The sequence below is a fragment of the Apis cerana genome, linkage group LG14 (assembly GCF_029169275.1).
Source record: "Apis cerana isolate GH-2021 linkage group LG14, AcerK_1.0, whole genome shotgun sequence".
Lineage (NCBI taxonomy): Eukaryota > Metazoa > Arthropoda > Insecta > Hymenoptera > Apidae > Apis > Apis cerana.
Genome location: NC_083865.1, coordinates 11,337,416 through 11,363,914, shown reverse-complemented (window position 1 = coordinate 11,363,914; position 26,499 = coordinate 11,337,416). Strand labels below are relative to the sequence as shown.

At 51.4% G+C, this 26,499-nt stretch overlaps 1 protein-coding gene across 14 annotated transcripts in view; it reads right to left on the bottom strand.

Moving 5' to 3' along the window:
• The window catches only part of LOC107999877 (tyrosine-protein phosphatase Lar), a 201,490-nt gene that overhangs the window by 42,550 nt on the left and 132,441 nt on the right, over nt 1–26,499 (bottom strand). For all 14 annotated transcript variants that reach the window (XM_062084971.1, XM_062084966.1, XM_062084968.1 and 11 more), the window contains 2 exons: nt 20,835–20,966; nt 20,061–20,219 (listed from right to left, as the gene is read on the bottom strand). In XM_062084971.1, coding sequence (XP_061940955.1) covers nt 20,061–20,219; nt 20,835–20,966 — 291 coding nt within the window. The remainder of the gene's footprint in view (nt 1–20,060; nt 20,220–20,834; nt 20,967–26,499) is intronic.

Here is a 26,499-nt window from a genome sequence, read left to right as displayed (position 1 = left end):
CCAAGACCTCCGCTCCTACCTACCCACCCGTGACCAGGTTCACGCACACACACACACGCGCGCGCGCGTTTCCTTGGCCGCGTACACGCGATCGCGCACCCCTTCGCGTCTATCAACGTGCACGCTCGACCACGCTCTTCGACGCTCTCCACGCTTTCAACGATCGAATCCCTCTCTCGTGTACTCGTCCTCCGTTCCAACCTCCTTCCTCTTCCTCGCGCGCGATGGAACCAACGGTGGAAAGAATGTTCCGCGGATCGGAATGGAAGAAACGCCGAAAGGCTCGTGCTCGATGCTGGAAATTAGCGCGGGAGGGAGCGAAACAGTCGGTAATTGGAAGGAAGGGAAGGGATGGATGGAAACACTCGATCGATCTTTCGTTAAAGGCGAGAATGATTCGGAGGGGAATTCTCGTTCGGGTTACGCGATCAGTTTTATTTAGAGCGCGTTTTCGAATTACTTGGGAGCGGGGGAGGGATGCCTCGGTTGTTCCCGGAAATAGGAATCTTGCGAGCAGTTACGTCCCACGGGATTTCACCGACGAGTTACTGGATAGAGGTACAATTTCCATTAGCGATTTCTCAGAACGCGCGCGCGCGCATAGTCATTTCCCGTACGTGTCCTCCTCCACTGTTCGCGAGTATGAGAATTCCGTGGTGACGACGACGACGACGACGATGGTGGTCGTGGCGGGATACCGACTCGAGACTCTCCCTCTTCCCCCCATCGTTATCTCAAAGATCTCCGATTGCTATTCCTGCAGCAACGGTACGCTCGCCGAGTTTGTCGTTTGTCGCGGACGTTAATGTAATTCGACCGTGACGCAACCCCTCGAGTCGACCGCTGATCGCCTCGTTTCTCGCCTTTTTTCCAATCGCGAGTTTCGCGACGCGTAGCCAACTCCACTCGCCGCTGCTGTTTCTGCTGCTGTTCCTTCGGATATCCGCTTCCTCTCGTCGAGGATAACGTGGCAACGCGATAAATCACGAGAGGGGAATGAGAATTTACGGCGAAAGACGCGTACGAAAATATAGATGAGGGAGGGAGAAGGAATGGGATCGATAGGGGAGGGAAGGGGAACTCGTCTCGAAAGTTGTTCTTCGGTCGGTCGGTCGGTCGGTCGGTCGAATTTGTTTTCTATTTCGCCGCGTTTTCGTTGATGGGTCTCCCCCTGCCCCGGAAACCCGGGGAGGGGTAGATATTTGTTCGGCGAACGTTCAGCCAACGATTTAATTAATCCGCGAAAAGCGCAGTGCTCGAACGCCGTTACCTCGTGGGTTGAGCAGTTACGGGCCGAGAAAGGAAAATAATTACCGTTACCATCGTTTCCTCTGCCTCCTTCCACATTCTCCTGTGCGTTGTATCCCCTCCGCGCGCGCGCGCGGCCCAACCTTCGCCCCTCTCTTCCTCCCTCCCTCTCTCTCTCTCTCTCATCCCCTCGCCTCCTCCTCTTTATCCCGTGGCGTGGTCTGTCCCTCTTGTCGGAAAATTCCAACCAACGTCGGCACTTTCGCAGATTACGTGGCCAAATAACCGTCTCGAAATCGCGAGAACTCGGAGCAGCCTGTAATCTCGTAACGGTTTCGCTCGGCGGCTGTGCAACGCGAAAACCGCATCTCGCACATTCGCGCACATCGCGTACCTCTTCCACTCCTCTTCGCTCCCTTCGCTTTTCTTTTCCTCCCCCCTCTCGCTCTCCCTCCCTTTTTTTCTTCTTTTCGCTCGATATTTCTCGCTACGTGAATGGCTTTATTACGTAGCGAATTAATTCGATTAAAATTGTAATCGTATTGGGTACAATCGGATTAAAACGCGTCGAAATCGGCCTCCGTTATGCTATAACGCGATAATTCATTATTTGGCTCGTCGCGTTAATCAGTTTATAATTATTATCACCGAGTACGTAAATCATTTATCCCGTTTTCGTTTCGCCGCCTCGATTAGACGATATCCATCCGTGGGGGAACGACGATCGATACGAAGCGGGATGGATCGATCGATCACGCGCGTAAGAAGAATATTTCGATAACCTCCGTTACACCGGGATACGCGTTTAACGACTGCGAGTGAAATTTCTCGGCTCGGGATTCGATGGAAAAATCATCGGGGTAGCCGGAAGCTATATATATATATATATATATATATATAAAACGAAGAAGAAACCAATTTCTCGAAAGAAATTGATGCGAACAGATTCCGTCTCGAGACGAGATTTCCGCGTTTACGCGTCCGCTTCTGCCGAGAATACGATGCGGAAAGTTGTCGGATCCGTGCGTCACCCTGTGCTTTGTCCCTTCGACTCTTCTCACAATTAAACCAGTTAAAAACCAGACTTTCATCTCGAGAATAAGGTAATAACGCCGGATCAAAGTTTCCCTCCCGTTCTACATTTTCGCGAATCGCGAAACGGCTTTCTCCCTTTCCTCCGACCCCCGTTTAATCATCGCTGCCCAGATACTTTTCATCGAATTTGTTTCAATTTTTTTTCCTTCCATCCTCGAAATGGACAATTATACCTCCTTCTTTTTTCCCCCTTCTCTCTCTCTCTCTCTCTCCCTCCTCCCTAAATGAAATTTCCTCCAAGGGATGAAAAAAAAAAAAAGGAAAAAAGTAAAAAAAAGAAACGCGTACAAGTTCGTTGCCGCGATACCGAATCGTTTAACGACGCTGGCCCCAGGATCAGCCTCGCCTAATTATCGGACTAATTATTATTTCTCCTTTCCTCGACGAAAGCAACTTTGATTCCAACGTACTTACCGGGGCTTTCTCGCTCCAGTTACTTTATAATTAATAATCGTATTGGAATTTAATTTAAAACCGCGTACCCCGTTCGACCGGTCCGGCCAACGAAGAAAAATTCTTTTATCCGCTTTTTTTCTCCGCTTCCGGAATAAATGCGAGGGCGCGTTGCCGCCGAGAGGGAAGAAGTCGGTTACCGTTTCCCCCTTGGAGAGGTCGGTCGTGGAGAAAAAGAGCGGGAAAACGGGAGGGAGGGAGGAACTTGTAATCATAAATAATGCGTACAAGCGGTGTGGTCGCGGAGAGTCGCGTCATAAAACTAGCCGGAATATAACCAGCGCCAAACCACCACCGAGGCTGTGTCGCGCATTAGTCAAGATAAATCTGACGGTAGTTAATTGGACAAACGTTCTTTTTCTTTTACCCTGTTCTTCTTCTTTTCTCTTTTTTTTTAAATGCCCGAAATTCGGCGCGCTTTTTCCTCGGCTCGAGCCTCTCTTTCGTTCCTTCGAAGAGGACGTAGACGCGAAAAAGTTGCTCGATCCTGTTGTTGCGACGTCAATATCGAGAACCACTTAATGGGCGGATGTCTGTCGGAGGCGAACGACGATCCGAGTAATCCCGTGGGACGGTTTCGATTCTCTTTCTCGCGAGTGCGCGCGCCCTTCCACTCGTCGGAGAAATTTCCGATTATAAAGGCTATTACCTCGGTCCGTAATAGCGAGGTCGAGTGTCAAGAGTCTAAGAACCAGTCTCTCGCCCTTCCTTTATCGGCCGGATTTCATTTCCATCGATTCGACGACGACGACGACGACGACGACGACGACGACGACGGTGACGGCGGCGATATCGAAAACGATCGCGCAAAAATCAATCGCGGGACGCGCGACGATTCGCGACGATGGTATTAAACAAACGGTGTACTCGATAATTGTTTGACGAGCAACGACGAAATAATTATACCCCGTTAACCGTGGATACCGACGCGTCTCGCGAAGATTCCATTACGCGAGATTGTTTGCGAACAAAAGGATGCAACGGGAATTTCGCCCAGGGCGCGTCTCTGTCGGGAATGATTTTTCCATTACAATAATAGGGTCGGTGGTCGGACACCGGTGGGGAGGGGGGTTATACACCGGCGAGGAGAAATGCAATTTTTTAATCGCGTGTGAGTGCGTGCAAAATAATTTTAGCGAATCCGTGCGCCGCCGTGCGGTGTGTTTGTTTAACGAAATTACCAAGAGATTAAATACGGAATGCATATCGACGCCACGTATCGGCGAGATCGACGATTCGTTCCACGATACGTAACGATATTTGTCCGGATGATGGAAATACGTCCTCGTTCGAAAATCCGTTCGCGAAACACGGAGGATGGCGTGGAAATCTCGGTAAGACGAGGGGCGACGGGGGGGTTTACACCGCTTCTTTCCAACCGATTTCCAATCGAGCCGGAAAATGGCGTCGAGCACGCGTTACGTGATAATATCGAGTATAAAAAAAAAAAAAAAAATAACAAAAACGACGAGACGAGAGAGATTTGTAGTAGGACTCTTCATCCTTTGATTGCGTTACAACGCATCGTTGTTCACCGGATAATTAAATTACGTCGCGTTATTTTGCGTAATTTGGATCGATGGTGGAAAATCGAGGCCACGACTCGAATCGAATCAGCTTCTATCGCTGCTATCGGTGTCCGCTTTCTTCGCCGATTTTATCCTATCCCTCTTTTTCCTCTTCACCCTCTCGAGTCGAAGGATTCGCGATTCCTTCGATCGTTCGATCTCTGGGAAGGAAAGTTTAGCAGCGGAACGGTGGCGAGCGTCGAAAGTCGTCGGTGAGGAGAAAGAGGGAAGAAAATCGGAGCGTGGAGAGTGTTAGCCGATGTTACGACGAGAGGGAGTGGAATCGATCGGGGAGGAAAGATTAGGACGGAGGGAGCTCGTGGATGTCCACCGTCCTTATACCGAACACGCCGACACGCCTTCCTCCTCCTCCTCCTCCTCCTCTTGTCTCTTCTCTCCGCTCTTCCGAGATATCGAAAATAATATCGAGGTTTCTGGGCGAGAAACTGAATTACGATGTAAGCTCGACACGAGATACGATTGAGTGGAAACGATCGCGTGTATCTTTCTCTCTTCCATTCCTCTTCTATTCCTTAACTCGGAACCGAGCCGGATAAGCCAATAATACCACCATTTTGACATCGGTTCGTTTCGAAAAATCGAGACAGAGAGAGAAAGAAAGCGGAATAAAATCGGTTTGTCGTGATTTTCTTTCGATCGATGGTTCGTTCGCTCTTCGCCGATCTCGCGACGGCCAATTGAATTTCCATTCCCGTTTCCAACAACTCCCCGCCCGCACATTTTTGTCGTCCGAAAACGAAGCAAAAGTTGCCAATCTCTCTTTTTCGCGGTAGATTCTCTCCCTCGTTCCTTCTTTTTCTCCCCGCAATTAAATCTTTCGCACGGTTTGGAAAACAGGCTGGACACAGCAACGAGGGACGGAACTCGTCTCTTTATAACTCGAACGAACGCTTATAGTCGTACGTTTCCCCTGTTTTCTGATCCTCTCGCGAGAATGGCTAATCTTTTTACGTTGCCCGAGAAACAACGTAAAGCGTTTCGAAACGATCCCCTGAAAGAATTCCCCTCGTTATAGTTATCCGATACTAAAAATTCCATTCTTCTCGCGATGGACACACGCTCGAGTCGATCGAATATCCCCGCTATTTCCGATAAAATAAATTCTCGACACCGCGTACGAAGCACCGGGTGTCCGTAGGCAGCGAGGGCAACGGAACGATGGCTGGTTGCGGCGAAAGAGCGAAGAAACTGACGAATTCGAGACGAGTTTGCTCCTTTTCCTTCCTTCCTTTCTTCCTTTCCCTTCTTTTTCCGGGAAGAAACGTGCGGGACTTTGAAGATGTTGGTCGAGGGAGGCGTTGCGAGGATGGAGGGGGAGGGGAGGGAGGTACTACGCCGTCAAAGTTTTCTATCGACGTCGTATTAGTGTGCCATAAGGTGGAAAATGGCAGTCGATGATCGCGTGTAAGCAAGGAAAATATTCGATGGAGTTTCTCGATGACAAAGTTTCTTTCGCGAAACGCGGGTAGATGGAGGAGGAGGAGGAGGAAACGCGGTGCTTTCTAGCAGCGAGCGTAGAATAGACGCGTGGAGAGGGTCGAGGAAGAAGGAGAATCCGAGTCCATTGGACCGAGGGGAAAGTTTACAGGAAGATGGAACTATTCCTCAGCGTAGGAAGGGACGGATGGAGTTGGCATACTTCGACACCGAAACGCCATACATAAAATTCCAAAGTTCTCGCACGTAGTTTCGCGCCGAAAGCGCGAGAACACGCACTTCCGCGATCCCTCTTTGCATCGCGTAACCGCTCGATTTCGAAGGAATCGCGAATCCTTGCCACGCGGGACAAGAGAAATGGAGAAACGAGGAGAGGGAGGAGAAGGGGATATATATATATGTACAAGCGCGCGTCTCAAAAATTTCGAAAGCGAGGCGAAAGCTCGGGGACACCGAGTGGGCGCGACGACTTTATCAACATCGAAACGCGACACCTTTGTTGGAAACTTGTTATCCGTCGGAAGCGAAGGCGACGAGTAACGATACGCTCGAGTTTCTCTTCCCTCGGTCGCGCCACTTTTTTCCTCTTCCTTCGTCCCTGCTTCTTCTTCCAATTTCGAAGAAGAACCGCGTTTGTCGAGCCAAGATCGGTTTATTACGATGAATTTAACCGATCTCCCTCGCTCTCTCTCCGTCTCTCGGCGTGGAAGACGCGGGCAACCAGCCACGGTCGTACGGTAATTAGACGAGGTAACTCTCGAGGCGAAACTCTCCAGCTATTTGTAATTTTCATCCAACGCTGCTAATCGGATTAGCAAATTATTCGACGCTAAATCGGTTAACTCCTCGGCGGAGGCGCGAGACGGAGATCCGACGATGGAATCGCGCGCGTATTCTCCCTCGCTCGTTCGTCGATCGTCCCTCGATTTGCTTATTTTCCGCGGACGGGAATAACGAAAACGTCTTTCCGCCTGCATACGCGCTTATATACCCCGTGAAGAGAAATCGATACTTGGCGCGGCGCGACGCGGCGCGACACGGCACGGTACATCGGGCCGATAAATCGAATCACCGGTACGCGTACGGATTTCAGTTGACGCCCAATTGCGCGTCTAATTATTAATCGCGGCAGTGCAATTATGTCGAGTGTACGCGCGTGATCCGCACAGACAGCCGCGAATCGGTGTACGTGGGAACTCTGTTTGGTTCCGCGGCACGTTGTTTCGCCAAGTTAGCTCCGTGTCACCGCGTATTCTCTCCTCCTTGCTCCGATACCCTCCACCGACCCGCTTCTCCTTCCATCCGTGTTCCGGAGAGGCTAAATATACGCACCGTTCGTTCGTCGACCGTGTACGTATATTTAAGTGCATGCGAGTAAATACGCGCCTCTACATCTCCTCCCCCCCCTCTCTCTCTCTCGCTCGCGTCAACTCGAGGGAGGAGATGGAAAAGGAAGACGAGTTCGCTCCTTCTTTGCATCGCAACTTTTACCGGAAAAAGTAAACGAAAACAAAGGATCGAGAGCAATGGCGGGGACTCGTTAGCGCGGGGGGAGGGGATTCGAACGGTCGTGACACGACTCGAGCGATTCGAAACCTCGATAGCGAGGATGGATCGCGTTTCCTCCCTGTAAACCTACCTCCCGCTGAAAAACTATTTTTCATCGTCGTCGAGTTTCGTTCCCTTCTGCTTCCAACTGCTTCCAACTACGACCACTCGTCTCCGGAAAAGCTTCGTTACGCGTCTTAGTTACTTCTCGCGTTCGTTATCGAATCGAAGGGAAGGGAAGGACGCGAATACGCAAGGGGGAGGAGAAGGAAGTGGAAGTTTTCGAAGAAAGAAAGAACAAAGGGGGGATGGGAGGAAGAAAGCGAGGAAGGTGATAGGTGGTATCGCGGATGGTAAAGTTTACAATTGGAAATGCAATTTTGATGGAATACAGTGGAGCTTGGGGCTTTGGTCGTAAGGCAAAGTAGAGAGGGAGAGACAGAGAGGAGGTCGGCCAGTTTCTCGCAGCATGCGAGCGAGCGAGCTTTCACGAACGGCATTTACTTGGGTGGTCGTAGAGAAGCAAATAGGCGAAGGAGGAGAGGTCGCCAGGAGGCCATTAGGTAAAGTAGGTTTTGACTTATGCCGTCGCGCTAGACGGCCGATATATCTCTATAAACTGGTGCATAAAATATAAGAGCGTGCTTCACTGTCTATGCCAGGATGCGAGCGCGCGCGCACCGTTACCAGTAACCGTGCATCAACTCGGTGGAACCATGTGGAACGACGTACGTGTGTGTTACCTCCCACCGAGAGAGAGAGAGAGAGAGCAGTCTCGCTCTTTCGATGGCACACCTTCGCCACTAACCGACTACTCTCGAGAACCTCTCGACCCTTCCTCTCTCTTTCTCTGTCACCCTTCAACAGTCACCCGAGAGGACCTTACGACGCGGCTCACGCGTGGATTTCTTCTTCCAACCTGTCTGTCATTATATTTACGGACCAGCTGGCCTCGAGTCCTTCCCTCCTACGATAAATATATATATATATACGATTTCAACGATACATCGATCGCAGTCGGTCGTTTGCAATTATTCTCACCTTCGCATTGCCATCGTGCGCTCCTTTATCCGAGCGACGAAACGTTATTAACAAATTCTCCCGTTGGAGAGTAACGGCACAAAGAACGGAGAAGACGGAAGAGAGAGAGAGAGAGGAGAAGGACGCCGCGACTTCGTCACCGATTCCATCGCGGCTGTATTACATCGCACGGACGAATTTAATTGCGACGGATATTAAATATTACCGGCGCACAAAGGACGACGAGAGATCGTGGCCGAGTTTCGCGAAAATCTTACAGGGACGAGGCACACTACTCGGACCACCGTCTCTAAGCAATCGATCGACCTTCGATTCCAACTCCGCGGTATAGTAATTTTAATTACGTTCCGTGTAATTGCATCTGGTGACGGCGGCGGCAGGGTGGGTGCGGCGGAAGCGAAAACACGGCGAAGCGCGATCTCGCAGCTAGCTACACCCGCCAAGTTAGCGAGGCATCGTTACAATATCCGTGCGGATGCCTCGTGTCCCGGCTCCGCGGGAAATCAAACGCGATGCTCTCCCTCTCACCCATTTCACCAATTAACCGTTAATCTAGCGTGAGCACCGCAACGACGACAACGAGTAACTGGGAAACGGTCGCGACGGTTTGCCGCGGATCCTCGCCGTTTCTCCGAGTTCTTGTCGAGAATTGTTGCTAATTAATTCCAAACGTCAAACTACCTCCTCTCTCTCTCTCTCTCTCGTCGATACTCCTCGGTTCCTCCGATTCTTAGAGGGAGGAGTGGAGGTTTTAATCGATGCAACACGATCGCGGCGCTGCCTGTCCGTATCCAGTTTGCACGTTCGATCGACACACACACGCATATATACACACGCATATGTGATACCGCGGATAGAAGGACGGAGGTTGTCCCAATGGAGCGGATTCCGCGCGTAAACACGTTCCGTCCAGCGTCCAACGTATACGGCATGCAGCCTCGTTCCAGCTCATTAGCGATTACGCATACACGCGTAAAGGATTTACAAGCTCTCAACGTTCTCGATTCGGACGAATAACAGGGGATCGTTTCGGCGCGCGTCTTTGTTCGTCGGGCGAAGAAGAAGCCGAACGCGTCTTTCGTTGTTATCGTTTATCCGTAGGAGCGTAACCGTTGAACGAGCAACGCGCTAACGCGTTGCACGGTGGTACGGTTCAATTAGCGTTCAAATATTTACCCTCGATTGTGGTCGGCGGTATCGTGACGGTTACGCTGCAACTCGGCTCGAGGTTGGAGCACCGGCGAGGTATAAAGCAGGCTGCAATCATTTGAGCTGATTACAGAAATTTGACTCGGATACGACCGATCAAATTCGCAGACGTCTCGTATTATGCGATCGATGGTAACCTCGCTTAATGGTTCAACGTACCGTGACCGTGTTACCCATCCAAAACTCGTCCTCCTCCTCCTCCTCCTCCTCTCTGTTCGTTGTTTCGTCGGAACGGACGCCGGGAACGCGGCAATAAATTAATTCCTTCACCTATGTCACCCGGATAACGTTTCGACATCGAGTCCTCGTCCTACCCCGTCGTCCTAGCCTAAACTATTCACTCGATATCGTTTCCAAGATAACGCGTTGTTCGGAAGCGTGAAAGCTGGATCGAAGCACCTAAGTATATCGTTATGCAACACCGTTGAATAACGGCCAATATATGTGTATACGTATATACATATATATATATATACACAGTTTTTCGTTTGAACGCAGTTCTCGTATAAAGAAGTACTTTTCGGCAGCTTTCATTGGTTCTCGGTACTCCGTACGACCGTTGGAATTCTTTTCTCCCGCTCTTCTTATATACTCGAGTGGTTCTCTCTTTCTCTCCCCCGTCGTCCCTTCCTACACACAGCCAGCCTCATTCATTACTACTCTTCTTATTTTCGACGGTGCACAACCAACCCACTACCATCCGCGTCCGTTGATCCGCCTCGTCTGGCTATCCCTTCCTTTCTCTCCGGATAACCAGAAGGTTTCTCCTCTTCAAACGTTGCTCACTTTTCACTCGACGTACAAACCTTCCTTCTTTGCTCTTTCAACTGCTTCCATCCGCTCCGTTTTCGCCCTACACCGCTGTTCCCTCCCTCCACTCTTCTTTCTTACACACTTACTTATTTTCCCCTCTCGTTTCTTCTTCTTCTTCTTCTTCTTCTTCTTCTTCCTCCTCCTCCTCCTCCTCTTCGTCTTCTTCCGTTTCTGTTTCCGCAGCTGCCTTTTCGTCTTCGATCCACGCGATTCGGTTCCTCCTCCGACAGCCGCCCAATCTCCATTAGTATAATTGCCAGAGAACTACCCGCATCTTTCGGATGCGGGCTACGAACGGTTTTCGGAGGATGTTTCCGCCTCCGTTACTTCCAACCGGAGCTACTTATTTAGATGCCTCGATCCCGACCGACCCTCCACCGATCTCGCATTTATTTCCTCTCCCACTCCTCTTCTCTCTCCCCCCGTCATATTTCCCTTTGTCGAAAAAAAAGAAAGGTTCGTCTACGTTCCCAGGCCTCAAGATTATCGGTCGACGAATCCGTGGAAACGATAGGTTGGTGACCGGACGACAACGTTCTTTTTTGAAAAGAAACGGGCGAACAAAGTGGACGCGTGGAGAAGGCGAGCGTTTTCGATGGAGGGGAGGGGAAGCGGGAGTTGGCGGCGCAGCAAGCGGGAGCGCAGACAGAACTTTCACAATATTCTCTCGGCCTGTTAGCCCTTCTATTCGATAAAAGTTGCAGGAATTTATCGCGTGGCCATTTCCAACGGTATTGTAGAAAGCCACCGCGGCTTCCACCCATTGTACGACCACCGTGTACAGCATTCAGTAGCACCGCGGACTGCGACCCAACAACTACCACTCTCCTCAATGCCCATTCAACTCGTCAACTCGTCTGTGTTTTCCCACACATCCTACGCGGCCACTGTTGTATCCTCCATTTCTCGCGTGTCCCTCTGCCTTTTTCCTTTCTAATATGGGAGAAGAGAGAGGGAGAGTTTCACTCCAACAACAAGAAATTCGCGAGAATCGTACGAAAGGAGAGCTCGATCGACTCGCGTTTTCTTCTTCTTCTTCTTCTTCTTTATTTTATTAAGGGAAAAGGAAAGAAAGGAAAGAAGGGAAGAGGAGAGGAAAAAATGTTCTCCCCGCACACTTGGCGCGAGGGAGAGAAGGTAAAAGGGACGGTTGAAAGACGAGGCGAAAAGGAAGAAAGGAAAAGCGCGGGAGAGAAGAGCCAATTAGAAGTCATAGACTTGTCCAATTAACGTAGCGAGAAGCGACCGTCCAAACTCGGATCCCCCTCTGTTCTTCTTCTTCTTCCTCCTCCTTCTCCTCCTCTACCTCTTACCTTCCTCTCTTTTGGATTATAATTAGTTAATATATAGCGAGCGGGATTTTACGCGGTTCTCGCGACCGAGATCCGAATTAACGATCGTACTCGTGATCGCGCAAACGTGGCGATACGCGGCGAGAAAGCCTCTTTTTTTTCCCTCTCTTCCCCATCTTTCGATCGCCGTGACGGACGTTCGAGCAAAAAATACGTCTACGATAGTGATTTTAATCCCGTTTCGAGGGAAGATTATCCATCGCTTCGATCCGGATACCGGCTTCTTTTTCCTTCCGTTGTTCCGACCGTTTCGTCCAGTTTCGTTCGACAGATAGAATTTTCGGGGCTTTCGATTCGAGAGGAGGAGGAGGAGGAGGAGGAGGAGGATCAGGTTAACGAGAATTATCGAGCGCGAGTTATATTTCGTCCCGGGAAGAGGGGAAGAAAGTTTTCGAGGAAGAAAAGCGAGAGCACTTTGGCGCGTTTATATTCGAAACTAATCTCTTCCCCTCCCTTCGTCTTAACCCTACTTACTTTTCATCTTTTCGATTTTGTCGAGGCTCTTCAACCACCCGATATGCTGCCGAGTTTTTTCGGGTCAAGCGCATTTGCTCGCCCCGCATTACATTTCCAAGTGGCAATATCTTTGTATCGATCTCTCTCTCTCTCTCTCTCTGCTTTCTTCGCACACGTATATATACGATAGGTACGCAAAGTCGTATGGCTGCTCGAGAATCCCTCTGCTCTCCGATCGAAGAAGACGTGGAAAAGCGGAAGCGCAAAGATCGTCGGGGCGGAAGACGCGAATAAAAGACGATTTTGTCGTGGATCGTTGGACTTAGTTGAAAACCCGTGTCGGACGGCAACTATTTATTACCGGGGTGGTTCTGGTCGGGGAATCCGGTCCGGCGTAGCCGCTGCATATAAACATGAAGAAAGGGGCCGACGGTCGGGAGCCCGCGCGTATGCGCCGCAACTGACGCCGCTCCGAGCATTCCCCGGATTTTCCGGGGAATCCGGGATCTTTGGTTGAATCTCCGCGTTGGATTTGCCGAGCGAATAAAACGCTCCACGCCACCCATATCGCGCCGCATTTCGAATAATTCCTCCTCCCCTCGTCCTCGCTGCTTGTTCGATCACCCATGTATTTGAAACGGCCGGCAAGATCCTCTCTCTCTCTCTCTCTCTGGATGTCGTACCAGATACGCGGCGCGAGAACGAGGTCGTAAAAATTCAATCGACCTTTCTACCCACCGCCCGATTTCCACGGCTTTGATTCCCCGCGATAACCGGGCAACGAGGGGAAATCGGCCAATAGCCGCTCGTGAACCGGTGTCGTTTCGAAACGATAACTAATATGGCTGAGCCAGCATCCAACTCCCGCTGAGGAGGGGGAGAGGCGGATGGCCAGCCTCGGACGGTACACTTTGATAGCTTGCCGAGGCTTCTATCGGTCATATTAAGTAGCCTCGAACCACCGCCGTCTCCTCCAACTTCCTCCTCGTATCTCGACCCTGCTCGATCGACCTCGTCCCTTCGACCGAATTTTATATATATGTATGTGTATGTGTCCATGTGTGTGTGTGTACGCGGCCACCCGGTGCCACGCGGATCCATCGCGACACCAAGGAAAGGAGCATTTTTGCTGTTTCGAGGGATGCGAGATTTTCGAGTTTCGAATCGATTCTATTCCACCTCCCTAAATATCCTAAATATTCGCCTCACCGTTCGAGAGAGCGAGAGGAAAAAAATGGAAGGAAGGATCGGAGACTTTTACGAGCGAAATAGTTGACGGATATTTTTCGAATATGAGCGAGCGATTCCTTTTTTTCTTTTTCTTTTTTCGTTTTGTTTGGCGAACCTTCGGTTTCCGGGGCTCGTTCTTTTGATTTCCTGTTCCGGGCCGGATCCGTGCGCCGCCGCACGTTTTCCACACGGCGCACGGTTCTCCGCCTCTTTCATCGTTCGACCATTATTCTAATGAAAATATGATGAGCGTCATTTCACTGACTGATAGCCGTTATTACCGCGTAACGTCCGCCGGCTGTGCACCCGTTTCCGACGCGGCGCTCTACCTTTGATTTAAATTGCGAACGTTTTCCGTGGCCGCCGTATCTGCCAGAGTTTTCCTCCTCCCCCTCCCTCCCCTCTCTTTTCATTTCCTGCGATTTTCAGTCGGCGGCCCGTAATCACGTTTGCACGGGTACGTGTATCCGCCACCACTTACATTTTACCTTGGCGTTCGCAGGGGGCGGGTAGGGGGAGGGCGCAAAGGAAGCGAGGTGGCGACCGATGGAGAAGAGATTGGATAGGATTCGAAAAAATTCCTCCGCCGCGCTCTTTATCCCGTTAACAAGCCTGCAAATTTCGCCGCGTCCGTCTCGAATTTCCGCCACGTTTGCCTGTGAAAATCCAGCGGGTCGAACGCCAACCTTCGCCCATTATCCTTTTCCACGCGCCCCTTTTCTTCCCGTTTCTTCGCGTCGGGGCACGCGGTAATTTACGTTATTTTTTCGAGCGTCGCGTGCGGCGAGCGACGGTAAACGAGGGCGAACAAACCGGAAGAAGAAAGGTAACGGCGGCTTTCAAACCATTTCTATTTTTTCCCATCGCCGTCGCCGTAACTCGAGAAGCTTGGACGAACAATTCTATTACGCGTATTGTTGGCAAGCTCCCTCTCTCCAGGGAGAGGTGGGGAAAAAGAGGAGGAAAGAGACGTTGTCGCGCGTGTCTAGCTTCTCGCGTAAAAGAAACAGAGGGGACGCACAGTTTGTCCACTTACCGAGACAATCTCCTCGCCGACGATCCATCGATTTTTCCTTCCTTTCTTCCTTCCTTTTTTCTTTCGAATCTTTTTTTTTTATACGGCGCGTTTGCGATCGAAAAATGATAATTAGTACGCGAACGATACGGTGGTCGTTATTCGGCTCGCGGGAGGGGGAAAAGTTTCTTAACGAGTCATCCGGAAAGGTTGCGTTCTCCTCGTTGCAACTTTTATCCGCGGAGAAAAAGGGAGAAAACTCGAGAGTGTTTCGTTGTTGGTAATTGTAGGAGGGAGAGGGAGGGAGAGAAAGAGAAAAAACAATTTGGACCCTTAGCCTCCGGCTTGGACGAGGTAGGAAAAAAAAAAAAGAAATTGGCCGATAGGTGGTAGTAGTAGTAGTAGTAGTAGTGGTAGTAGTTTGGTAGGGCCGAAGGGACGATTGGAAGGCGAAAGAGATGGGAGGGTGAGAGAGGAAAGGAAAAAATAAGAAGGGGAGAAGGGGCGATGTCTCACCGAGAAAGAGGGATTTCTCGACGAATCTCTCGACTCGTCTCGTAAAGAAATTAGTATTCGTTCTTTTCGGTCCGCGTGATTCAATCTACGAGCTAAATCGAGTTGGCGAGCATGACGAAACACGCGCCCGCCGAATTAGCTCCGCTCGAATTTCGCCCCTTTCTTTTTACGCCGTCTCCCGCGATCTTTCTCCTAGTCCTCCTCCGAGTTTTCTCTCCCCTTTATTCCTTCCTCCACTCCCCCCCCCTTTTTTAATGGATTCGTCTCGAGCTCGTCTCCTCGGAATTAAAAGTTTGCCCGCTCGTCGCCTCGCCAGGCCTCCCTCGACTCGGCGCTGACTATTCCATTTGCGTACGCGATATTCGGGTGATCAGGGCTCGAAATTAGGAATGGCATTCGACGCGTCTGCGATTCGAAAAGCTCGATACACGCGAGACCGCGCCGCGTGGTAATTAATTTACGATCGATCCCGCGAATTATATTCGAACGCCAATACGGGACGAGCCAAAATATAGACGCGGAGGGGGAGGAATTAAACGATACGAATCTCGAATCGAAATATATTCCGACGATCGATCGCGCGCGACGCGAGTGCGAAGCCCGAAACGCGAGCCGAGGAGTCGAGATTCCTTTCTTCTCTCTCTCTCGATCGCCATTCCTCCCGCTCGATTCTTGGTAAACCGGGGGATTTTTCCCCTCCCTCCTTCGAGAATGCAAAGCCACCACCGGTGTCGCGCGGCCTCTTCCTTCCTTCGCTCCCCTCGAGAGAGAGAGAGGGAGGGAGGAAGCGCCCCCGTGTTTCGTCGATGGAATTTCATATTTATCCGGGTGTTGCGTGTTCGGACTCGAAACGGATGCGACGACATCGCAAACACTCCTCGGTTTCCGGCGAGAGCCGAGGATTGGACGAAACGAAGCTGGAGGGGCGGAAGGAAAACGGAGAGACGTTTGCCCTTCGTCTCGGGATATCCTCCGAGGTGGGCGAGAAGCGCGCCCCGAATCCGTCGATCTTCGCCGCGAGATACACGCGAATCGCTCCCAAATTCCTTGCAATTTTTAGTTTTCTCTTTATTTCATCTCGATTCCTAGCGCCTCGATTTCTTCGACAAGTTAAAAACGTCGAGCGAGTCGATGATCGCTGTTCGATCGGCGTGGTTTTTCGTAAATATCGCGAAGATATCGGGGGAGAAGGAGGAGTGGAAGGAGGAAAAGAAACGGAAAGAAACGGAACGAAGGTGTGGGGAGGGATGGAAGACGTCGTTGGTCGGTCGGAGAAGAGATCGACGAATCGGGCGAAATGGAGCATGAAATCGTAAAACCACTCCGCGAAAACGTTGCGGAAAATGGTTTGTTCGGGTTGGGGATGGAAGGGAGTTTGGTTAGCGGATTGAATGGAGAAAATCGTGGCACACGGGGCGAATATCATCGACTCTCGGATAAGAGACGCGCGCGTGCCCCGCTACTTTCCTCCTCTTCCTTCTCCCGTCCATCCATTGTTAAATGCCGCGATAACCCTGAAACCGATTCAACGCGTTCTTCTGCCGCCGCTTCTTCCTCCTCTTCTCCCTTCCTTTATCGTTTTCTATTATCGGGGATGCCTCGGATTCCGCGTCCGAGCAATTCTTCGAGGCGGAATCGCGATACCGTGTTTGTCCACCATCCACTCCTCGTTCGATCGGACAATGGTGGTGGGTCGGTCCCTTATCGGATGTATCGACGTGTATAGACGGCCAATTCTTGGAAGAAGCTACAGGTTGATAGGTGGAAAGAGGGAGCCACGCGAGCTAGAAATCGGTGGGACGGGCGGAGAGCGAAGAGGGGGCCCGATCCGAAACGGGAAACTTGCGACGCGACCGCGAGAAAGTTTGATTGCTGGAATAGTTGGGGACGGTATGGTCGCCGATCCTTTCCATCGAGGGACGAGGGGGGAAAAAAGCCAGAGTTGGCCGAAAACTCGCAGCTAATTTATGCCGCCGATTAATCCCTAATTAAAGCCGGGCCGCTTTTTCCCCGGATCGGATGGAACATTTATCCTATCCCTACGAAACCTTGGTCGCTCTTCTCTCTTCGACTCATTCTAATTCGTCCCCGAGATGGACGACAACGACGTCTCGAGCTTCCACGCTTCGTGGAAATTTCGCGAGATGGCTCGGGTTTCGGAGGGGAAAAAGTAAGAGCGGGGAAGAATTAATATCGATATCGGAAACAGTCTTCTTCTATCGTTGAATTGCAGCGATATCCATTTTCAGAAGGACGGGGCGTGCGGGGAGGAGGGGAGGGGAGGTGTTTCAGCGGATGGGCAGCCATTATCTCGTGAAACGCAACGGTCAGTTGGACGACCGTCGGCTGCGTTAACGAATTTCTCGGGAGAGAGAAATAAGATTCTCGTCTCGATTCTCGGATTTCGCGTCGATGCGCGAAAATTCCGTTTAAAAGTACGGAATCGAACTACGGGGAAAAAGAGGAGGAGGAGGAGGAGGAGAAGAAGGAAGAAGCAACCGGTGGAAGAGACGAGAAATAAAACGTCCCCCAGGGACAACAAAAGGAGTCTCTCGTTCGAAGGCTGGAAATCCTGTTGGTCGGTGATTCTTTTACTTCGAAAAGAGTCAATATTGACCGTTCCGCGCCTCCGAGCTGGCTGTTCGTTAACCGTACAAGAATTTCTTCCCATCGCCGACGGTGGTTTACCGCCTCGCCGGAGGAAATCCCAGCTCGGAAACAGGTTAAACGCTAATTAGGATCGCGATATAATCGCGATATAATCGTGGCTCAAACGTAGCGCGAGTTTTTTCTTCCCTTTTCCACCCGAACGTATCGGCTTCCCCTTTATATATCCGATAATTTAAATATCCTTTGATAGCTCGGGGAGGGTGGCAAAGTAGCGATCGAACGAAATTTAATTGGATCGGAAGCGTGGCCGAAGGTGGAAAGTCGGGGGTGATAAAATTTGTCGGTGATAAACGGGGAGGGAGACGGAGGCGGAAACGGAATCGGAAGTCGGGGAGGAATTAAACGCGGAGGGCGGGCAGTTTGCACGCGACGATTTCGCCGGGACCGGGGCGAAAGAATTATTTCGTGGGAACTCGGAGGAGCGAGAGACGCGGCGACCAACTTCTCCTATCCGCCGACTCCGGATAGTCGAGGAACCGAAGATGCCACTTAGCCCTTGTGCAAATTTAATTTCCACCTGCCGCGGGACTCGAAATTAGGCTAATGCCACGACGGGGACCGTACACCCCTTTATGGAGACCACCGTCGCGCGCCATCCGCCGAAACGACGATGCGCCAACTTCCGATCGAAAATTTATTCGAAACGACCTCGAGCCAACTTGCAACGTCGCGTTATTCCCACCTAGACCAACGTTTTTCTCGTCCAAACGGAGAGATAAACGAGATATCCCCGATAACGCTCCTCCTCCGGCCCGGACAGTTGGAAACTATGGATTAATCCCCCGTAATTGGAATAATAGCGTAAGCGAACCTCGACGGTCAAATAATTGCCCGATCTCTCTCCGATCTCAACTTTCGTCCATTCCTCCCTTCTCCTCCCAATTTTTCCTCGGCCCGCGAATCCGAGCAAATTGATATTTCAACGCGGACGGACGTCTCCTTCCGAGACTCGAGCGAGTCTTTATCGTATTCCCTCCTTTCTCCCGAACGCGATTCGCGTAATTTCCGCGCCCACCCCTCCCTCGAGTTTTGCAGCTCGTGTCCAGCGAAAAAAAGCCGCCGGAATAATTGGGTATCGTAGACAAAGGAGAGGGCGGCCGAGGCAAGGTAATTACACCGGAGGTGGACAAAGCGTGGACTCCGGGCAGAACGATTATCGATTGCTTCGCTAGCTTCCCGTGTAATTTTAACCGCATTTACCGATGTTACGTTGTTGCATTATTGCTATATTACTGCTTCGAGTAATCGCATTAGCCGAATGCGGCTTTAATACGAGTTCGCGGGCATTTATCGCGGCGATGCGTTCGATAACGAACCGCGTATGGCCAACATTCTGTCGGATGCCTAAATATTCGAGCGAGCTCATTACACGGCCGAGACTCCATTTCCCCGACCCGGAACGATCTCCCGTATTTTTCCACCGTACTTTATCACTCTACGAAAATTTTCCCCACCTTCCTCACCTTCCGCTCCGGGCGGCAATAGGCGTAGCGAATAAACCAAAACTGATATTGAGAGAGAGAGAGTACACGCGTCGATTGTTCCAAAGGGAAAAGGAGAAAAGGCTTTGGCGCGCGATCGAAGGAGAAAAAAATACCGATCTTACGAGGAAGAAGGGGAAAGAAGGAGAGAAGGATTTTTTTTCCTTTCTTTGCGAGGGATGACGCAAAGGACGAGACAGGGAACGGAGAGAAGGATCGCGATGGAAGGGGAAGGTTCGGAACGACTTCTCGCAAAGGAGGGTTCTTTTCCCTTCTTCTTTTACTCTTTTTCGCGAGAAGAATACGAGAAACTGCGAGTAAAAATATCCGCGAGGCGAAGTTGGAATCGAATTAAAAAGCTGGCCAAGCCAATTAAGGCGTTTCGCGAAAGTTTAAGAGATTCTTCCCGGAAAAGGGTAAGCTTTCCAGGTGCGCGGGCGTTTTTTTTTCTATTACGTCGCCTTCCGCCTGGTCGCCGAACTGGGCGCCATTAAGCTGTTCGCTCTTCCGTATAAATAGAAAGAGAAGGTGGATCGCGCTGGTGGACCCAATTGCGAAGGAAGAAAGACTCGGTTTAATTTCGACGGAATTTGGCTCGTTACACAGCCTTCTCTCGCAATTTCGATCATCTTTTTCCTCCCCCCTGCCACGAATTTTCTGCCTCGAGTCCCCCGCGCGTCGAGCAAACTTGTCGTCGAAACCTTTGGCCGATCGTGCGTGTCGCCACCTGTTCCCGCCACCCTTTCGTTAAATATTAAATTTCCACCACCGTCTCCTCCCCGATAATGTCGATAGCGACGTATAGAACCGTGAGGTATGGGGTCTCTCGCCGTCTCCAGTTCCTCCGAATCGACGAATAATCGTTAAGGTAGAGAAAAGAAAGGAGAGGGAAAAGCGACGTACGTACCTTCGTAGACTCTGAGCTGCGCCTCCGCTGACACGGCGTCGCCGACTCCATTCTCGGCTAGGCACTCGTACATCGTGTTGTCTCGAACAGGCCTCACAGGTTCGATCCGCAGTAAAGCTCCGTTTTCGTAGTTGTGCACCAGATACCGTGACTGAGATTCTAAAACGGGGAAAAAGAGGAGAAATTAAACGCAAAGGGCGAAAAAGGGATGGATCGATCACCACCCACTTTGTTATCTCCGTCGGATTAGCGACTTTCGAGGCTCGAAATCGGCGGCGAGTTACCCGGAGTGGTGCGCTCTTCTTCTCGCTTCCAATTTCGTTTCGCGGTCTAACGCGAGGGATGAAACGGGACCCGTGTGGAGATATCGAGGGCCGTGAAGCGGACAGTCGGTCGACCAGTCGGGTGGATGCTTTCCGCTCGAAAGAAGCGGAGAGCAACGGCGCCTCTCCAAGATTTGGCAATCTCGGTCGATGTTCGCCAACCGTGGATAGATCGCAGGCACGGTATAACGAGGCGCGTCGGCTGGCGACAGCCGGCGCCCGCTTCCGGGTCGAGCGAGCGTGAAATTTAGTCGAGAAGAAAAGACGTTTGAACGCGATTCGAGGCGACGTGGATGGAAACGCGAACGTAGTCGCGGAAGTGAGATCGGAATCGAGGATTCGCGAAACGGGAGAGGAAAAATCGATACGATTTCTATCCCCGTCGAGTGTATATACAGTTTGGACGGAGCGTTGCGAGGAGGTGAAAAGTTTACGAAGCGAGAAAACTTACGGGAAACTCTCTTTCCGTTTTTCCGCCAGTGAATCTGAGGTGGTGGCGCTCCCTCCGCTGTGCAGTAGAAGCTCGCTATCCCGCCTGCCTTCACCTGCTGCGATTGTGGCCTCACCAGGATCGTCGGTGGACCTGCGAGCACAAGATCGAGGGAAGCCTTTGATTAGACTCGAGTACACACGCTTCGGCCCGTTTCGATTGCGCCTCGAGTTAACGAGCCTCGCACAGAGAGGACAGAGATTCCTCCTCCTCCTCGCGGAGGAGAGTAAGTAGCGTTTCGATAAGAATCGTTTCGATAATCGCCGACTAGATCGATTATGGCGAGATCGTGGGCACGCGCGTTTTCCGATCGGTCGGAAGGAAAAGAGAGAGATCGGAATTCTCCGTGTCTGGTCCGTGTCAGAGCAAACTTTTCGTGTTATTGGATTAAAAAAAAAAAAAAAAAAAAAAGGGAAAAAAGGAAGAAAAAAGAGAGGGAGAGAGAGAAAAAAAAAGGGGAAAAAACATACAAGCAAAACGGGGAGGGGGGAAAAAAATTGGGAAATATGTATGAGAGAAAACAGAGAGATGGGCGGGGAGGGAAAAAAAAAACGTTGTCACGAGCATTCGTAGATTCGATAGAATGGAAACTCGTGTAAACTCGATAAACGAAATTTGCTATCGCGGGAAATGGAGTAACGTTGAAATCGAGGGGACAAATAGCGCGAACGCGTCGCGCGTCGTAGGGAAACACGCGCGGATCGGAATTAGAGGACTGCAAGGGAAAATTTGAAACTGGCTCGACGCGCTTTTACCCATAAAGCCGTGGTAAAGATCGTCCCATGACGGACGGACGGATGAATGGACGACGCTCCTTCGTCTCTTCCTCGAGGTCCTCCTCCTCCTCCTCGTCGGTCGTTCTCCGCTGCAACTTCGTCCCAACTGGAAGGGCGACCAGAGAGGCGTGCCATTCGGAGCGAGACTAGCGACCCGAGTATTAAATTGGTCTCGAAACTTTGCGATCGCACGGACCGTTTATGGCCACTCTTCCATGGATCGTCGATCCCGACGAGAACGCTCCGACTTTTTCCATCTTCCGCTCGGCCCTGAATCTTCGGTCGAAAACAAATTGCACGGTCGCCCGCTCGAGCGACGCGGTTCGTGGCCACGCGGAAACGTTGGATCGTGTCCTCTTCCTCCTCCTCCTCGGAGCGACGAAAACGCGAGAAGCGCACGGTTCGATCCGACGATCGACCCGTCGGAAAAATGGATGTTCTCCAGCCGTGCGGTAAACCCGACCTCGTCGTTTCGATTTCGCTTCTTCTCGGAATCGAATTCGAATTTCGGATCGAACGGAATGGGATGGAATGGGATCGAAACGAAACGAAACGAAACGAAACGCGCGCAGTTGGCTGGATGAGCGGGGAGGGGAAAAAATTGTGGCGCCGCGCGATCGCAAAATGGAAGATTATCGCGGGAAAGGGGGGAGGGGGGGAGGAGAGGAGATGGCGTGGAATAGAGAAGGGAAATTCGTGCAACGGCGGACGCGTTAATCTATCGGCTCTGCGATGAAAAGTGGGAAGGGCGGGTGCGCGGGATGCAATTTAAGGTAAATATTATTCCATCGGCGAACCATCGATAATTTTTGATCGAATCGCTCGTTCGAGATTATTGGTATCGGGTCGGGTCGCATTGTGGCCGGACACGTGACGATTATCATAACGAAATAGTTGGAAACTGGTGCATTAATCGAGCACAATCCAGCGCACGGACGGACTTTTAAATATTCGAGTCGCTTTCGTCCATCGATCGATTTCCCACCATTTCGTCCCGCTATTTCGCGCCGCGTCGAACGGAAACCATTCCTTCGGATCGGTTCGGCCAAAAATTCACGCGCACGCGACACCGTCGTTCGCCGCGAGAAGAAAGGAAAGGGAAGGCGGGCGAGTGGGAAGCCGTGGTTAAAGGATAACGAAGGGTCGCGATCGCGTAAAAAAGCAACGGCCCAAACCCGTATCTCGTGGTTAAAGTTTATACCGGTTTGGCAGGATCTCGGCGCGGCGAGGCGAAACCGAGGGTGGGCGAGGAAAAGTTTCGCCCGCGGAGCAACTCGCCTCTATTACGCTTTATAGCCTGCCGCGACGTAATTGAAAAAGTAGCCGATAACGGTGCAATCTGCATAAGATTTGAATAAAATTACGCGTTACCAGACTACGCGGCCAACGCGTTACGAAATCGATCGCGCGGGAATCCTTCTTTTTCCTTTCTCCTCCCCGGCAACGTCTCGGATTTCTCTCGAGGAAGCGAGCGGAGTCGAGGTCGAAAACGCGCGCCTCCTCGCGCGGAGCCGAGGGAGACTCGGGAGGCGGGAAGGAGAGGGAGCGTGGATGGCATTTCGCATCGATTGTAAACGGGGGGAGTGAGTAGTTTATGCGGGATTCTGATCGTGGACGAACGCGGATGACGTTCCCAGGGCAGGGAAAAGGAGGAGGAGAGGGAGGGGGAGGGGATGGTTGTGGTCGTGGGGCGCGGCTGCATCCACGTCGAGCGTGCATTACGCGAGCGCGGGTTTATCGCAAATAATTGCGCGGCAACCTTATTCGCATTTTACCGTATCGAAATTCGAGGTCGGTATCGAGCGGGTCGGTGGTGCGTTCCGCGCGATCGAGACCTCTCGTTCGGGAGCAGGGCAAATATTAATTTAAATGGGTTTTCAACCCCTCTGCTATCCTCGTGGAACGGCGTTCGCGTATCAACGAGGAACGAGTCCGCCAGCTTCGCCTCCCGGAAACCTTCTCCACCGCGTTTTCTACTCGTTTGTACGGGAGTACAATGCGCCAACAATGGAGAATAGAATCCCGCGTGGATTAAATAATGAAAATTTTCCGCCGTTCTCCGCCCAACCGTGAAATTGAATTTACGTGGCACAGAGAGAGGGGGGCGGGGGAGAAAGGAGGACCGTCATTGGCCACCGTATTTAAGTATTATTATTGCTCGCCATATCGCTCTCGATCTTTTCCAACGCGTAATACCTTTCCTCGTCACCTCCCCTCGATCGGGTCGAGCGTCCTCGTTTATTTATCTCGCAAACGTACGCGTTCAGGTATCCGTCTTCGGCCCGATTACAACGCGGGAAAAGATATTCCCGGCGTGACTCGATTCGAAGCTCCCGAAATAAATCGACCCCGTTCTTTTTCGTTTTAGAAACCCGGGTCAACCGGACAAATCGGTGCGGTATTCTCCATTCGAAACGGGTTAACCGATTCCCGATAACGCGCCGGACACGAGATTTCTCGCGAGGCGATACGAAATTTGAAGAATTCGATTCGGGATCGCGAGTGGCGGCGCCTTTGATTTTTCAGTCATCCGATCCTTGGATCTCGAGACTCGTTGGTTGGCTCCACTGTTCCACTCCACTGTTCTCGCCGTCGTTACTGCTATTCCTCCTTCTTCCTGCTACGAGTTTTCGCGCGCGAAAAGAAGACGCGACGTCTCCGAGGGCGATTCGTCGGGCGCGGATTATCCGTTTTTTCAATCCCTTCTTCTTCTCAACGAGAGATGAGCAAGGGGACAAAACCGGGGACAATTCCCTCCCCTTGTTTTTATCCTCGAAAGATCTCTCGCGAGAGAAAGGACGGACCGGCCAACCGGGGCGACCGCATCGATGTCGATCCCGCGCAACGTGGATACATCCCAAGTCAAATTTGCCCGCTACGCAAACACGGTGGTTGAACGCGCTTATTTGTACGCGTTTGTGCGATCGAGACGGGAAAGGAGGGGGGGCAAGTCTGTATGTGCATAGACGCATCGGACGGAATAGCACGGGAGAGAGATTTCGTCGATGGCGCGTATGCAAAGCGATCGCGTTTTAACCAACTTCTGGGAATTTCCCATTAGCTTTGGAAAGTCGGGAGCGGGATTCAGGGACAATGGCGTATTTCGGTGGTGGCCCTCGTTCCGACGAGAGATCGAGGCCGCCGCGTCGAACGATTTCGAATCAACGCGTCTGGTAGGGCGTGTAATTCAATTTGAATATGTATGCGTAGCCGGCCCCCAAAATCCGGCCGATGATTCGCATCGCCGCTCGCGCAACCGTTCTTCGCGGCGCAAGATTTGCATCTAGCTCGCCAGTTTTTCTTTCCCGCCGAACCGATACCTCCGCCCCGTCGGATTCGCCTCTATCTTTCCCCGCTGCTTAAGAGCGTCTCCACGGATCTATAACGATGGTCGGGAGGCGAGGGGAGCGGCCGGTAGGACCTGCGCTAAATTTATGCAAATGTATGCCGGCAATATTCTAAATAAGTAGCTTCGCCCCGTCGTCTTCGAGATATTCCCGAGAGTAAATTTGGCCCTGGAGTATGCTCGACCGATCGTTTCGAGGGATCGAAGGGAAAAGAAAAGGGAAAAGGGAAAGGAAAAGAGAAAGAGAAATCGATAGGAGGCGGTTGATCAACGGAGCGAATTTTTGAACGCCTCTTCTCCGCTCGCCTTTGAAACGCTTTTATTCGGAGAAACGCATAGGCCCGGCGAAAAAGGGGCAGGAGACACGTAGCGACTCCCGAGAGCACTTTCGTATCTCGTTTCGAGTGGGGAGCAACCGGCTTAGTCCGGTCGAACGCTACCGCTGTACCTGGTAACTGGCTTTTAACGCTAATAGTGCTTTCAGACCCATTTAAAAGAGCATTTACGAAACGGAGAAGAACGCAAAAGTTTAATACGGTCTACGGCTCGCGACCCGTATTTGGTCTGTCGGGGATACTTGAAAAATTAAATTCTCCGGAGAGCGGAGAAGTTTATTTTTAAACTGGTATCGACCCGATTTTGCATCCCACCGTTGCGCGGAATTCGCGCCAACTGTTTTATATATATACGCGCGAGATGGAGAAGGGTCGATCGAACGAAGGAAGGAAACGACCGCGAGGAGAGGCGAGGAGTGAAAGAGCGGGGATAGGATTAGAAAGGTATCGCGCGCGCGCCACCACCACCACCACTCTAATCAGCAGTCGACGTTCGAACGCGGTTAATTGCGCTTCAATTAGCCGTTGGTAGCGGAGTGCGACTTTCTTGTTCACGGTTCGCGCGTGGAACTTTCGCAATCGTCTGGTCGTGCGGTGCAATTAGCCACCGAGTCCTCCTCCCCCCCGCAGCATCGGAAGAAGATCGGTAAAAACCGCGGCGCGAGATGTACCGGAGAAAATTACCCCCGAGATAAAGTCCAAGTTATACCCCTCGTTAAACGGTGACTGACTCGAGAGAACGGTTCTCGCCTCTCGCTCTTCCTTCCATATCTCCTCGTTGTACAAATTATACGGGGGCGACAGTTTTCGCGACCTTAATGCGTTCGTCGCGCGTGCTGGTTTCACGGCCGAATCGATAGACGCGGAGAGGAGGCGCGGGCAAAATTTATCGCTCGTTAAGAGGCTCGGAGAGAGAGAGAGAGGGAGAGGGAGAGACTCGAAAGAAAAACTTGTCTTCGATAAAATTCGATTTCGAGCCAATCTCTCTCTCTCTCTCTATCGTTCTCTCTGGACGATATCGAGCGGCCGGTCGAAGAGAGTCGGTCGGTTCGCGAATAAATCACGGAATCAATTCCGATACGTAGTCGGTGCCGCCATAAATAAAATCCGCTGGATATCGTAGATCGGGGGGAGGGTAGATGGAAAAGCAAAGGGAGAGGGGGGGCGAA